Source organism: Balaenoptera ricei, chromosome 6 (genome assembly GCF_028023285.1).
Source record: "Balaenoptera ricei isolate mBalRic1 chromosome 6, mBalRic1.hap2, whole genome shotgun sequence".
NCBI classification, from domain to species: Eukaryota; Metazoa; Chordata; class Mammalia; order Artiodactyla; family Balaenopteridae; genus Balaenoptera; species Balaenoptera ricei.
Genome location: NC_082644.1, coordinates 31,201,618 through 31,218,131, shown reverse-complemented (window position 1 = coordinate 31,218,131; position 16,514 = coordinate 31,201,618). Strand labels below are relative to the sequence as shown.

The 16,514-nt window shown below is 46.3% G+C and overlaps 1 protein-coding gene across 3 annotated transcripts in view; it reads right to left on the bottom strand.

Annotated features, from left to right (window-relative positions):
- FGD3 (FYVE, RhoGEF and PH domain containing 3) overlaps positions 1 to 9,191 on the bottom strand; it is a 35,367-nt gene extending 26,176 nt beyond the window's left edge. The window contains exons 1-3 of one of the 3 annotated variants that reach the window (XM_059924412.1): positions 9,129 to 9,191; positions 8,051 to 8,234; positions 6,646 to 7,165 (exon numbers count right to left, since the gene is read on the bottom strand). In XM_059924412.1, the coding sequence (XP_059780395.1) occupies positions 6,646 to 7,165; positions 8,051 to 8,234; positions 9,129 to 9,156 (732 nt within the window). In that variant the 5' untranslated portion in view covers positions 9,157 to 9,191. Of the gene's footprint in view, positions 1 to 6,645; positions 7,166 to 7,772; positions 7,902 to 8,050; positions 8,235 to 9,128 lie in introns of those variants that run through there. The other 2 variants (XM_059924410.1, XM_059924413.1) reach the window with 2 other exon arrangements.
- Positions 9,192 to 16,514: the final 7,323 nt, after the last annotated feature.

The following is a 16,514-nucleotide window of genomic DNA, read 5'->3' as shown; positions in this document are numbered from 1 at the left end:
CATTTACCATTGCAACAAAAAGAATAAAATACCCAGGAAAAAACCTACCGAAGGAGGCAAAAGACCTGTACATAGAAGACGATAAGATACTGGTGAAAGAAATCAAAGATGACACAAAAAGATGGAGAGATATACCATGTTCTTGGATTGGAAGAATCCACATTGTGAAAATGAGTATACTACCCAAAGCAATCTACAGATTCAATGCAATCCCTATCAAATTACCAAGGGCATTTTTCACAGAACTAGAACAAAAATTTTACAATTTGTTTGGAAACCCAAAAGACCTCAAATAGCAAAAGCAATCTTGAGAAACAAAACTGGAGCTGGAGGAATCAGGCTCCCTGACGTCAGACTATACTACAAAGCTACAGTAATCAAAACAGATGGTACTGGCACAAAAACAGAAATATAGATCAATGGAACAGGATCAAAAGCTCAGAGATAAACCCACGCACCTATGGTCACCTAATCTATGACAAAGGGGGCCAGAATATACAATGGAGCAAAGATAGCCTCTTCAATAAGTGATGCTGGGAAAACTGGACAGCTACATGTAGAAGAATGAAATTAGAACACTCCCTAACATACACAAAAATAAACTCAAGATGGATTAAAGACATAAATGTAAGGCCAGACAGTATAAAACTCTTGGAGGAAAACATAAGAACACTCTTTGACATAAATTGCTTCAAGACCTTTTTTGACCCACGTCCTAGAGTAATGAGAATAAAAACAAAAATAAACAAATGGGACCTAATGAAACTTAAACCTTTTGCACAGCAAAGGAAACCATAAACAAGACGAAAAGACAACCCTCAGAATGGGAGAAAATATTTGCAAATGAAGCAACTGACAAAGGATTAATCTCCAAAATATACAAGCAGCTCACGCAGCTCAATATCAAAAAAACAAACAACCCAATCCAAAAATGGGCAGAAGACCTAAATAGACATTTCTCCAAAGAAGATATACAGATGGCCAACAAACACATGAAAAGATGCTCAACATCACTAATTATTAGAAAAATGCAAGTCAAAACTACAATGAGGTATCATCTCACACTGGTCAGAATGGCTATCATCAAAAAATCTACAAACAATAGGGCTTCCCTGGTGGCACAGTGGTTAAGAATCCACCTGCCAAGGCAGGGGACATAGGTTTGAGCCCTGGTCCAGTAAGATCCCATGTGCCACAGAGCAACTAATCCCGTGCACCACAAATACTTAGTCTGCGCTCTAGAGCCCGCGAGCCACAACTACTGAAGACTGCGCACTTACAGCCCATGCTCCACAACAAGAGAAGCCACCACAATGAGAAGCCCGCACACCTCAATGAAGAGTAGCCCCCGCTTGCCACAACTAGAGGAAACCTGTGCACAGCAACAAAGATCCAAAGCAGCCAAAAAAAAAAAAAAAAAAAAACTACAGACAATGAATGCTGGAGAGGGTGTGGAGAAAAGGGAACCCTCTTACACTGTTGGTGGGAATGTAAATTGATGCAGCCACTATGGAGAACAGTATGGAGATTCCTTAAAAAGCAAAAAATAGAACTACCATATGACCCAGCAATCCCACTACTGGGCACACACCCGGAGAAAACCATAATTCAAAAAGATACATGCTCCCCAATGTTCATTGCAGCACTATTTACAATAGCCAGGACACGGAAGCAACCTAAATGTCCATCAACAGATGAATGGATATAGAAGATGTGGTACATATATGCAATGGAATATTACTCAGCCATAAAAAGAAGCAAAATTGGGTCATTTGTAGAGACATGGATGGACCTAGGGACTGTCATACAGAGCGAAGTAAGTCAGAAAGAGAAAAACAAATATCATATATTAATGCATGTATGTGGAATCTGAAAAAATTGGTGTAGACGATCTTATTTACAAAGCAGAAATAGAGACACAGAAGTAGAGAACAAACGTATGGATTCCAAGGGGGAAGGGGGGGATGGGATGAATTGGGAGATTGCGATTAACATATAAACACTATTGATACTATGTATAAAATAGATAACTAATGAGAACCTACTGTATAGCTCAGGGAACTCTACTCAGTGCTCTGTGGTGGCCGAAATGAGAAGGAAATCCAAAAAGAGGAGATATATGTATACATATAGCTGATTCACTTTGCTGTACAGCATAAACTAACACAATATTGTAAAGCAACTATACTCCAATTTATAAAATAAAACAAAATAAAATAATAAAAATTTTAAAAATGAAGAAGAAATTAAGACTTTCCCAAATAAACAGAAGATAAAGAGTTCATTACCACTAGACCTGCTATACAAGAAATGCTAAAGTAAGTCCTTCAAGTTGTGAAAAGATGGTAGATAGCAACATGAAGCTGTACAAAAATATAAGGTTCTTCAATAAAGGTAAATGCATGAACAAATATAGTAACCTGTACTATCATAATTTTGATAGAAAATAACACAAAAAGGACAAAAACATTTAAAAACTATAAATCTATGTGAAAGTGCATACTATATATATATATACATAATTTGTGACATCAATAACATAGAGTGTCTGGGAGGGGGAGTTGTAAAGGAGTAGAGTTTTTGTATATCATTGAAGTTAAGTTTTTATCAGCTTAAAATAAAATGCTATACAGATGAAAAGATGCTCAACATCACTAATTATTAGAAAAATGCAAATCAAAACTACAATGAGGCATTACCTCACACCAGTCAGAATGGCCATCAGCAAAAAGTCACAAACAATAAATGCTGGAGAGGGTGTGGAGAAAAGGGAACCCTCTTGCACTGTTGGTGGGAATGTAAATTGATACCTCCACTGTGGAGAATAGAATGGAGTTTCCTTAGAAAACTAAAAATAGAATTACCGTATGACCCAGCAATCCCACTACTGGGCTTATACCTTGAGAAAACCATAGTTCAAAAAGACACATGTACCCCAATGTTCATTGCAGCACTATTTACAATAGCCATGACATGGAAACAGCCTAAATGTCCTTCAACAGATGAATGGGTAAAGAAGATGTGGCATATTTATACAATGGAATATTAGCCATAGAAAAGAACAAATTGGGTCATTTGTAGAGATGTGGATGGACCTAGAGTCTGTCATACATAGTGAAACAGTGAAGTAAGTCAGAAAGAGAAAAACTAATATCAAATATTACCACATATACATGGAATCTAGAAAAATGGTACAGATGAACCTATTTGCAGGGCAGGAATAGAGACACAGATGTAGAGAATGGACGTGTGGACACGGCAGGGGAAGGGGAGGGAGGGATGAATTGGGAGATTAGGTTTGACATAAATACACTACCATGTGTAAAATAGATAGCTAGTGGGAACATGTGGTATAGCACAGGGAGCTCAGCTCAGTGCTCTGTGATGACCTAGATGCATGGGATGGGGGGGGTGGGGGTGGGAGAGAGGTCCAAGAGGGAAGGGATATATGTATACATATAGCTAATTTACTTTGTTGTACAGCAGAAACCAACATAACATTGTAAAGCAATTATACTCCAATAAAAAAATAAAAAGCAGATGGAAGATCTTTAAAAAAAATACTATAACTTTAATTATTTTATGTAATTGCAATAGAAAAAATACATAGAATATACACAAGAGGCAATGAGAAGGGAATCAAAGCATATTATTACAAAAAATCAATTAAACTTAAAAAAGGAAAGCAGTAAGAGAGGGACAAAAAAGCTACAAAACATACAGAAAACAATGAAAAAGGCAATAGTAAGTCCTTCCCTACCAGTAATTACTTTAAATGCAAATGAATTAAACTCCCCAATCAAAAGACATGGATTGATTGAACAGATTTTTTAAAAAATCCGATTATATGCTACCCACAAGAAACTCACTTTAGATTTAAGGACGTACATAGGCTGAAAGTGAAAGATGGAAAAAGATATTTCATGGAAATGGTAAACAAAAGAGATCACGAGTGGCCATATTTACATCAGACAGAATGGACTTTAAATAAAAAAACCATTACACAATACAAGGAAAGACATTATATAATGTTAAAAGGATCAATTCACCAAGAAGATACAACAATTATAAATATTTATTCATCAAACCTCAGAGTTCCTAAACATATGAAGCAAACTTTGGCAGAATTTAAGCAAGAAACAGATAGCAACAAAAGAATAGTAGGAGATGTCAGTACTCTACTTTCAATACTGGATAGGACATGCAAAATATCAATAAGGAAGCAGGGGATTTGAATAATACTGTAGATCAAATGAACCTAACAAACATATGCAGAACACTCCATATAACAACAGCAGAACGTACATTCTTCTCAAGTGCACACAGAACGTTCTTCAGGTCAAACCACTTGTTAGGCCACAAAACAAGTATTAACAAATTCAAGAAGATTGAAATCATATAAAATATCTTTTCCAATCACAATAGAATGAAACTAGAAATCAACAGCACAGGGAAAACTGGAAAATCCACAGATATGTAGAAATTAGAAAATACGCACTTAAAGAAGAGTCAAAGAAGTCACAAAGGAAATTAGAAAATAGCTTGAGACAAATGAAAATGAAAACACAATATGTCAAAACTTATGGAATGTGGCAAAAGCAGTGTTAAGAGGGATGTTTATAGCTGTAAGTGCATACATGTAAAAGGAAGAAAGATCTCAAATCAACAACCTAACTTTACACCTCAAGATTAGAAAAAGAACACACTAAACCCAAAGCAGTCAGGAGGAAGGAAATAATGGAGATTAGAACAGAGATAAATGAAACAGAGAGTAGAAAAACAATGGGAAAAAACCAACAAAACTAAGAGTTGTTTTTTGAAAAGATAAACAAAATTAACAAACCTTTAGCTAGACTTACCCAAAAAATGAGAAAGAACTCAAATAAATAAAATGAAAGAGGAAATATTACAACTGATACCACAGTTGAATACAAGGGATCAGAAGAGATGGCTCTGAACAATTAAATGCCAACAATTGGGTAAGCTAAAAGAAATAGGTAAATTCCTAGAAACACACAACCTACCAACACTGAGTCATGAAGAAACAGAAAATTTGCACAGACCAATAACAAGTAAGGAGGTTAAATAAGCAATAAAAAACTTCTCAACAAAGAAAAGCCCAGAAACAGATAGCTTCACTGGGAAATTAATACCAATTGTTCTCAAATTTTTCCAAAAAAATTAAAGAATAAGGAACACTTCCTAACTCATTCCATGAGACCAGCATTATCCTGATACCAAAACTTTGGGGCCTTGCTGATCCTGGAGGGACTGTCCCTCCCAGGGTTCGCTGATTCCTAGAGATGTAAAGGATTCGCTGGCAAGAATGTCTTTCAAGTGCAAACCAACCCATCCAGAGCCCACACCCAACCACCTTCTTTATACTTGCTTTTCCCCTATTCCCCGCCCTAATTACACAGGTCCAGGTGTTAGCTATCCAGGGACAGCCCCTGTGCACAGAACCCACTGAAATTATTCAAACTGGCCAATCTTAAGCCTGTTTACCCTGTCTCACCTATCCCTCTCCTCAGAAACCACAATAAAGACTCTACTGTAACTTATATAGTATTTGTACATCAACTATACTTCAATTAAAAGAATAAAATCATTACGTGATTAAAAAAAGACTCTTGCTCACAATTTCCACTCCCTCTGCCTCCTGCCCCACCTTGGTGCTTTTCCCTCTGGTTCCCCATGGTGTGGTGTGCCCCCTCCTCTCGGGAACTATGAGTAATAAACTGTCTTTAAATGGCAGTCATCTCCTGATTTGTTGGCTTCACCATTCCTGAATAATAATAAAACTTAGATTAAAACATGCCCCCAGCCCACTCGCTGGGAATTTGGCTTTCAGCAGTGCAGGCCTGTGGCTACCCTTTGCCCACTAAGCCTGCCTCTTGATGCGGCCATGTTAGTCCATACCATCTCTACCAGGAGCCAGCAGGTCTGACCCTGGCCAAATGCCACCTGTGCTTGTCTTGGGACCCAGTCACTTGTAGCTTACCTACGCTGTTCTCCTCCCATGCACAGGCGGTCTCTCTAAGCCGGGGCTGTCGGCTTTACTTCCATGTCCCCACAAGTCCCAGTGTAGAGCCCAGAGCCCAAAACGCTAAAGGGACACAGATGAGCTTTCTTGCAAGGCCGAGCCCCCACGGGTGGGCACACCTGCTTCCCGGGGCCATCTACACGGGGCTCCCCTCGCATGCCTGGGCTCCCTTCCTGCCTCTGCCACACCCCATGGGAAACCCTGGGGTTTCTCCATTCATAAAATAAGGTGACAAGCATGCTGTTTTCCTCATGGGGCCTCTGCAAGGCAGGCAGCAAGCACTGGCAAAGAGTGGTGGCAGCACTGTTCCCTCTAAGATGAACCTCCACAGCCACCCTGGGGTGGGGTCCCTGTGCCACTGTGGGGCCATGGAACTAAGGCTTGGGAGTGAGATCATTGTCTGATGTCTCAGGGAGACCCCTGCCTGAGTGGTCCTTCCCCAGGGCCTGCCCACCAGCCCATAGCAGGGGCTTCTCTGAGTATGGTGTCTGAGTGTACACCCTGCTACTGGCACCAGGCCTGGGTGATGGCACTGTAAACGTCAAATACCCTCGGAGGAGAGCTCTGCAGCCCCTGACACCTGGGACGGGAAGGTGGCCTACCTTGGCTGGATCCGCGTCAGCCCTCAAGGGGCTATTCTCGGGGTCTGGCTCCTCACTGCTGCCCTCGCCCATATCGCTATCGGCCTCCTCCTGTGGGGCCTTGCCACCTGGGGCTGTCTCCAGGTGCAGGCCTTTGATGGTGGGGCCTGGGCCCGCCTCGCTGCCGTCCTCGCAGGAGAAGTGCTCGCCAACCACGCTGCAGGAAGGGCTGTCTATCCCGCTGTCCCGGTTAGGGATCTTAGTGCCGCTGCTGGGCTCACCCACAGAGCCCATGTCCCCCGCAGAGGCCTGGCTGCCAGGGCTCCCGGAGGCAGGGTCCCCGCAGTGGGCTCCAGGCCCAACAGGAAGCGCTCGGAGCTTCCCTGGGTCTGTGCTTGGATGCTCCAGGGAGGAGCTGCTAGGCCCAGCATCTGGCTCCCCCCTGGTGGCAATGGGGGCTGGGGGCATTGAGGACCCCCCTCCTGGCTCCATCCTCAGAGTTGAGTTCTCTGAGCTCTTTGAGGGGCTGGCCGGGGGCTTCCTGTCAGGGAGAAATGAGTGTAGTCAATGCCAGCTGGGCCATGGACCAGCCCCCAGGTGGGGCCCTCTGGAGAAAATCAACATGGAGGAGGGGGAATGGGGCTGAGTGTGAAGTGAACACCCTGGTCAGCCTCAGCTGGGTCCTAACTAGGCAGGCTTTGGGGCAATGGCCAATGGAAAGCATTTTATTCTAAAAATAAATTTCTTCATTAAAAAAAAGAAGGAAGAGAGAGAGGGAAGGAGGGAGGGAGAGAGTGGGAAAGAAAGAGAGAGAGAGAAAGAAAGAAGGAAGGAAGGAAGGAAAGAAGGGAGAAAAGAAGGAAGGAAAGAAAGAAAGAAAAAAGAGAGAGTGAAAGAAAAAAAAGGAGAGGGAGGAATGAATTCTGTAGCGTGAAGCTACCTGCCCCTCAATGAATTCAGAATATATGTGTAAAAGAATAGTGATAACCATCATGAGCACAGTGAATCTGGTCTGTACTGTGCTTTGGCATCCGTGGCACTCTATCCTACCATGTAGCTCTGAGGTGAGGCAGGATGCCCATCGAGACCCTCCCTCAATATCACTGTCGATATTCTGTCTGACAGGTGACCCATCATTTTCCAGAGACCTGGAGGCTGAGGAAGCTGGATCTTGGTCCCCAGTTCCTCTTCCTGCTAAGCACTGGAGCTACTTCATGCCCTCACATGGTGCCTCTTCTGGAAACCCTCGTGGAGGAAAGGCACCTTCAAATGTCAGTCTAGGTGCACAGAGAGGGTCAAAGGTGAGACTAGACTGGGAGGAGATTGACATTCCCCAAAATCTTCCACTTGAACCCCCCGTGGAGCTGCAGAGGAGGACAGGGACCAGGAGTGGCAGTCACTTATTCCTGGGCAAGAGGTGGGTTACCTGAGGCTGTCAGACTCCACAAGGACACTGAGGTGGAAGGGTGGGTGCCAGGTTCCCTGCTGGCTGCGTTCCAAGTCGTTTGAGTTGGCCAGCCCAGGCCTTGCACAGGGTTGGTGGGCTGGGAGGATTTGCTGAAAATCTTTTTCTTGCCCAGCAGTTTTGAAGTGGAGCAGTTCAGGAGGTTCTAAAAAAAAACGTGAAAGGAGAATGAAAACCACCTTCTCCACTGGCACTTGGAGCAGCGTGGGTGACAGACCCAGTGCTCAAGGGAGAACATGGAAGGGCATCTTCGTGCCACCACCCAGTGCAGGAGACCTCCAGGCAGGTCATAGAGGTCTGCGCGTGGATGGAGCATGGCTGAGTCCCTGGTCCCCGTGCAGTAGCTTCTAGGCCCTGGCTTAAAACTGTGGCCAGAACTGAGCTTGTTCCCAGTCATGCAGTGACTCAGGGAGAAAGGGTTCCCTTGAGTGTGCAGTGCCCACTGTGTCTGAGGAGAGCTGGCTGGCATCTCCACGCACCCTCCCAGACACAGGCACTCACTCAGCTCTGCTGCCAGTGGCTTCTTCACACATTCCCTTCCTCCCTTGCTGAACGAAATAAAGAACCATCGGTGGAGATGCAGTTTCCCCTCCCCGCAACACACACAACCAAAAAGGTGTCCTGAAGCCTGACCCTCGGCCACCCATGCAGCAGAAGGGCCTCCGGTCAGAGCATGTTCAGAAGAGAAGCATGAGCCACCTCTGTGCGTGCGTGGCCTTGAGGGCTGGTGAGGCCCCAGGAGTCAAGCGCCAACTCCAGCCCCTGTGATAGTCTCCTGCGCTCTTGCCTTCCAGTGCAGTCAGATTTCTTCTGAGTGGACCTTTCTTTAAGTGACACCAAAACCAGTGCAGGGTGCACATTTAGTATTGGCTACTGCCACACTCTTAAAGAGCTTAATGGGGAGAAATATCAAGATTTCTAAACAGAAAATGCATGCTTTGCTGCATTTTTCTCATAGCACAGGTGATAAATTCCAGTTTCCGGAAATCAGACATGACACAGCAGTCAAAATATGCCAGATGGAATGCAGGCCACGCACTCAGCTCTGGTGTGTCCAACGCAGCCATCTGGTGCCAGGTGGAGCCTGCTGCAATCACACCTCAGGGATTCCTGCTTCTGGTCAAGATGGAACAACAGAAACTGGAGATACTCTCTCACTGGAAACAACCAAATCATGGATAAAACATACGAAACAACACTTGAGAGACACCTTACACCAGGCAGCAAAGTGCGGTGCTCCTGAGAGGTGGGTACAAGTGCAGTGATCCCTCTCTCACCCCAGCTTCCTGCCCAGCGAAGGGGATCCCAGGTAGACCCCTGAGTAAGGAAACAGAGCTGGGAGTCCAGGAACATGAAGGCAGCTGGAGGTCACAGGATAGAGCACTAGAGAGAGCGCAGAGAGCTGACAAGGGCCCTCGGAGATGGCTCAGTGCATGTGTGAGGAAACTGCAATGCTGGAGAAAGATCTACTTGAGAGGGTCAGAGGGAACATCAGCTGGTGCTCACACAGGGCAGGGAATATGCCTGTTTCCACCAGCTAGACTGGAAACCCCAAGATCCACAGGGAGTTAGAGAACTTGGAAGGGTCTTGCCTCAGTGTGGGGCATAATTAGCCCCACGGTGAGCTCTGCTCAGGTCCCACCTAACAAATACTGATGAATTTTAACAGGAAAGTCCATCTGTTTACAAACAACTTAACTGCATCCCTAAACAATGCCTAAGGACAATTATAAGAGCACAAACATATTCAGCATCCAGTAAGGTGAGATTTATAGTGTCTGGCATCCAACCAAAACTTACCAGACATGGAGGGCAGGAATACACAACCCATAGTGAGGAGAAAAAGTCAGTGAGTTGAAACTGACCCACATATGATACAGATGTTAGAATTACCAGATAAGGTCATTAAGGCAGCAGCAGTTACCCACATTATATTTAAAAGGTCAGTAGAAACATGAAGAATAAAAAAAAGATGCAAATCCAACTTCCAGAGATGAAAACCACAAAGTGTGTGATCAAGACCCACTGGAAGGGATTGATGGCAGATTAGATATTGTAGAATAAAAATTAGTGAGTTTAGAGAGACAATAGAAGCTATCTAAAACGAAAGAGCAAGAATGAATTGTGAGATGTGGAAAAACTTTAAGCAGCATAATATCTGTGTAACCAGAATATGTATGTGGAGTCTCAAAAAAGGAGTGAGCTTGAAAAATATTTGAGAAAAATGATGACCAAAATTGATACCAATTCTACACAAATCTTTCAACCACTGAGGGGAAAAGAGAATACTTCTGAACAACATGGATGAATCTAGAAATAATCATGCCAAGTGAAAGAAGACAGACAAAAGAAAAGGCACCTACTTTTTTCTCATTTACATAGAATTCTAGGAAATGTACACTAACATGTGGTGCCAGAAAGCAGACCAGGATGTTGCCTGGAAGGAGGGGTGGGTGTGGTGTGGGGGTTACAACGGAACACAACGAAGCCTTCAAGGGCTGACAGCTGTGCTCATCATCTTGGCAGTGGCGACACTTTCACAGGTGTATATGTGTATGTTGAAACGTCAAATTGTACATTTTAAACATATGCAGCTAATTGTATGTTGATTATACCCTGTGGAAGGTGATACCTCCGAACTGTGCAAACTTGGTGAGTTGCTGACACTCATCAAGTGTCATTTTCCTTGTTACAGAAGGGACAATGAATCATGTAGAGGAGGGTGGTGAGGGGTGTGGCAGGCCCAGAGCCTGGGGAGGCTGGCCTGCCTGGAGGCCCTTCAAAGGGAGGAAGTGTGCCTTTCCTCTGGCGGCCCTTTAGCCATGACCATCTCATCTTCCAGGGGTTTTAGTGCAAGGGCAGCTGAACCATGCTTGGCCAGACTGGGAAGCCCAGGGCTCAGCATAAAGACATCCTCCAGGGAGCAGAGTACATGGTGGAGGGAGGTCCTGGTTGCAGAGCAACCTTCCTAAAGATCAGATGACCCTCTGATCTGATTTGGGAAGCCACAGGATACAGCCACCAGCCTCGCTTACCTCAGGACTGGTCTCCCTGCTGCCTGTCCAAGGCCAAAGTGAGTGCAGGGCAGGGCAGTCCAGTTCCAGCCTCCCCTCCACACTGCTCAGAGGAGCCGGGGGCTAGGGTAGGGTTGGGGGAGAGGAAACACATGTTCAAGGGTGCCCAACATACACACATATAAACACACATGCCTCCACACGTGTATACACATATGCACATGCACACATACACAAATACATATAAACATATATCCAATTATATACACACACACACACCCACAACCCATGTGCCAGGAGATGTGCTGAGTGCTTTTGTACTCTTGCTCAGTCACAATCACCAAGGTGGGTGACATTCCGTGTTTCAGACAAGGACGCCAAGGCTGACCCTGGCCATGCTGGCCTGGGGTAATCAGCACCCAGGAGCTGGGTCCACCAGACATGCTGCTCTGAACCCCCTGGACTGGGCTCCGGGCTCATTCTGACATGCCCATGGCCAGGGACGTGTAATCACGGAGGAGCCAAGGAGCATTTGTCATTTCTGTCTTCCCAGCCACTCAACTCTCCTTTTAGAAGCCCTGAGCTGAGAGAGTCCACCCTAGGTGAGCTGAGCCTGCTGCTGAACTCAGGACCCAGGGCCCCTGACACCCAAGGCTGCCACCACCCAGCATCAAAGGCCCCAAACCTGGGACTGGGGGAGGTGTGGGGACTGGAGAAGTACAGAGAAATTAAATGTGCCCCACTATCCAGTGCATTGTGGACCGTTAAGTGGCTCCATCCACAGCAGCCAGTGGATGGGGTAGCATGAATGCTGTGGTGCCTGCCCTGGAGTCTCTGAACCACTTGGTAGCTGCCTGAGTTGGGCAGGGATAGTCTTACAGATGGGCCACAAGTCCGCTCCACCTGCCGCTGGACGTCCCCACCTTGGAAACAGTGTAGGAGCCCCCACTAAAACCACCATTATGCCCATCTCACTTGCTGCCTGTCACCTGGTACCCTGGAGCCCCCAAGTGAGCAGAGATCTCGGCTGTCTTGTCACTGACATGGCTTAGTGGCCCCGGCACATGGGGCCCCAGCTGGCAGCAGCCATCAGATGTGTGAGCCTGAGAAGAAGACTTTGAAACAGTTCCAGCCCTCACTGGCGACAGTCCCAGAGAAACCCTGAGTGAGAGCCATGGGAATGCACCCCACGAGCCCCAGAATCATGAGAGATGACAATCCTCGGTGGGGCTGCTCTTTACCCTACCATGTCCAGGTGGTTGGTTACGTGAAGGAGGTAATCCAAACAATACTGAAAGCACCATAGGGCAATACCAGAATCTGCTGTGCTGCACACACCTGCATGCAGGTTGCAGGCTGGGAGACAAGGCTGCAGAAACCCACAAGGCTGTATCAGCAGTGACAAAGGTCTGGCTGCACTGGCCATGCCAGATGCAACAATCAATGACATGTCAGCAAAACTGCCCCGTGACCCAGGGGTGCCTGAACTCCAGTGTCAGGATCCAGAAGCGCAATACTTGCCTTGGGGCCTCAGCCCGGGAAGTGCTCTGGCTGCAGCTGGTACAGTCGGCGTTCTCCATCCTGTGTGCTGAGAACACAGAGATGGACGCAGGTACTGTGGGGTGCCACATGCTTCAAAATTCACTGGGGTCAATGGGACCTCGGGACGGGACGGGGCCAGCAGAGTGGGGAGGAAAGGAGACGGATGAGCACAGCACCATCCCAGATTGCTGGGACGCCCTGATCAGATGCTCCCCAAACAGTTCACACCATCACTTTAAAAAGTTACTGTTATTTTTTTAAACCGCATGAGTGATGTCATTTTTTTTAAGAAAACTTAGATATTATGGAAAAACAAAAAAGAAGCAAAAATTACCTGTCCGTTCTAGTACTGGGATACTGGTGAGTGGGCAGGGGCCTGCAGGCTGGACGGCGGGGCTGTGAGGTAGGTGGGGGTCCGAACGCTCCTAGGTGTGCTGCAGCTTTTCTTAGAGAAGCTGCATTTGTTTCAACACCAAATTCCAACATGAATCCCTTATGTGCTCAAGAACGCATTTCTCCCAGAAGAATTGAAAGCAGAGACTCGAACAGATGTTTGCCCCCTGTTCACATGTGAACAAAGGTTCAGAGCAGCATTATTCACAATGGCCAAAAGGTGGAAGCCTACTTCAACATGAATGAACCTCGAGGACGTGCTGAGTGAAACAACCCAGACACAAAAGGATAAATATTAAGATTATGCTTGTCTGAGGTACCTGGAGGGGGCAAATCATAGAGATAGACAGTAGAATGGTGGAGCTGAGACTGGGGAATGGGGAGTTAGCATTGAATGGAATAGATTTTCATTTTGGAATGATAAAAGAGTTCTGGAGATGCATGGTGGCGATGGTGCATAACAATGTGAATGTACTTAATGCCACTGGGCTGTACACCTAAAAGTGGTTAAAATGGTAAATTTTATGTTATGTGTATTTTACCACAGTAAAAAATAAAAAAAGCTTTTAAAAAAAGGAATGCATTTCAGAAAGGTTTGCATAGTAAGTTCCGTAAATTAGGGTCAAAGTGACAGTGATTCAAAAGCACTGAAAACATACTCCCTGCCCTGCATTCCTGTCACCCTGGTCCTCAAACCCAGGCTTTTTCTCCACTAACCCACCCGGAAGCCTCGAGGCCCACGGTGACGTGTGGTTGTGGAGAGGCCTGGCCCCGAGCAAGAGCTGCCTGTAAACCTCTCAGCCCGCTGCTGATGCGTCGTCACCCTGCACTGCCCACCCTACTCCTCAGGAGACATGGCCCCCAGGGCGGGCCCCGAACAGACCTGGGGGGTGGTTGGATGGTTGGACTGTGGCCCACACTCTGTGTGGCTCTGGCTCTGGCCTCGGCCTCCAGACTGTCTTTTGGTCCCCCACCTGACGACGTGAGGCTCAGAGACAGCTCATGGCCCAGCACAGAACATGGGTATCATTACTAGAGGCTCAATAAATGATTGTGGGGAAAATGCAGGATGATTTCCTGGTTGATTACATTCCTGAGACCACAGGTGCCTCACTGGGAGGGAGGTGGGAAGGCTAGAGCCCCCTGCCCACCAGGGAGGGTCAGCCAACTCCAGCTATGTAGAGGCCCTGCCTGGACTCCTCCCTGCTCGGACCCCAGGCCGTCTTCTTGGGCCTGTGGGGGCATGACAGCCCCCATGGATTGCACGATGCGTCTTTGGCCCTCCTGCGTGGATCCAGGAAGGCAGCAGCACAGTGGGCCTGAGGCCCTGCATCCAGAGTGATCAGTTTCTACCACTTATTCACCCGGTAACCAGAGATAAGCTCAACTTCCCCAAACCTCAGTTTCCTTGTCTGTAAAATTGGACCCAACAACAGTCCTGCAAAGGTTCTTAAAGCTTGAGGCAGTGCACAACACTCTACCCTCAACTGGCCATGTTGTACATTTTTAGTGGCCCTAAACAGACAAACATGGTCAGGACACCTCACCAGGGTGATGGCCTTCAGCCATTAGCATCGCCTGAAGCTCCCAGGTCCCCTGTCACAGGGCCTGCTCAGCTACAGTAGGAGTTGGTGAAATCACACAATGAGCCCAGTAGTGATGACGTGTGCCCAGAGCTGGACTGACAGAAACTCAGGGAACGCACTGGGTACAGTGTAAGGAGCTATGACAAGAAGGGTTACATGCAGGGCTGCACTGGGCGCAGGGTGGCTGTGCCTGGGAAACAGACCACTGCACTGTTTCTTTCTTTTTTTTTTTTTGGCTGCGCTGCGTAGCATGTGGAATCTTAGTTCCCTGACCAGGGATCCAACCCATGCCGCCTGCATTGGCAGCATGGAGTCTTAACCCCTGGACTACCAGGGAAGTCCCTGCACTGTTTCTACTTAATCTTTTTACTTATGTATTTACTTAATATTTTTCTTTATTTCATATTTTTGAATTTTCTATACTTATTTCTGTTTCATATTTTGTTTCTGTTTTTATTTTACTTTCATCTAGAAGGAGTATAAATATAAATACTACAGACACTGTGCATTACCATACATTAAAAGCAACTATAAAAATAAAATCACAACCTTTGAAATAAAAAATAAATCCTTCCTTGCATAGGCAGGTAGATGTGTGATAAAGCAAGTAGGATCTCAGGAGGGGACACTGTAAAATATTTGGAGCTTTGCTGTATGTTTGAAATGTTTTGTAATAAAGTATTTTGGGAAAAAAGTTGATCTCTGCAGTACCCAAGACCTCCAGGCCCACACTTGGGGTGGGGCAAGGGGGGCTCCTTGTTCCATTCTAACCTCCTCCATTGTGCACCCTGGGCTCACTACATATTTCTCTCTACTTTTGATTATGTTTGAAATTTTTATTTAAAAAAGTAATGAAACAAAACAGTTAAGAACTTTCCAACAGCTTCCGATTGACACTGAAATCCTTGAACACAGATGTAACTCTGCCGTTCCCTCCACACTGAGTCACCTCAAGGGCCTTTGCAAGGTGCTCCTTCTAGAGGAACAGCCTGGCACAGCTCCCTGAACTCACTCCCTGCTCTGTGACAGGCCTTTCCCAGATGAGGCCGCCCCTCCTCCATCCCCCCTACCCCTCCAGGCTCACCCACACCTCCCACCTCCACTCCCCACTGGCTGCAGGCCACACAGGTGGAAATCTCACCTCCTTCACATGGTCCCCCACCTGGCAAACAGCAGGACTCAGTAAGCATGTTCGGTGAGAAAGTGAATAGATGAATTTGAATCAGCATCTCAAGCGGTCTTATTTCCCTTCTAATATGTACTTTTACATAACCATACAAAAATGTCCTCTGGCTGAGTCCAAATTTTGAAAATATAAAATGCAAATCTATATTACAGAAGGTCAAATCCCACCTCCTACAGTCCATCACTCGACAGCCCCACGTCGTCTCATCTAACTTCACAGGGACCCTGTCAGGTAATTACAGCAAAAGGGACACCCAGACAATGGATTCACCTTCCTAAAGCCACACACCTGCACCAGCAAGAGGTCTGTGCCCTGGGCACCGAGGGGCTCCAAGTGGGCCCCACCAAAACCCCCAGAGCTGATGTGTAAGGTCAGCCACCATCCACTTCACTGGGGACCTAGGTGACCAGTCATCACACATGGGGGCTCAGACAGAGGGGACAGTATCCCAGACAGATGGAACAGCATTGCAGACAGAGGAAACAGCATCCCAGGCAGAGGAAACAGCCTCTCAGGCAGAGGGAATAGAGCCTCAGACAGAGGGAACAGCATTGCAGACAGAGGGAACAGCATCTCAGACAGAGGAAACAATGTCCCAACAGGGGAAACAGCATCCCAGACGGAGGGAATAGAGTCTCAGACAGAGGGAACAGTGTCCCAGGAAGAGGCAACAGCATCTCAGGCAGAGGGAAGTGTCCCAGACA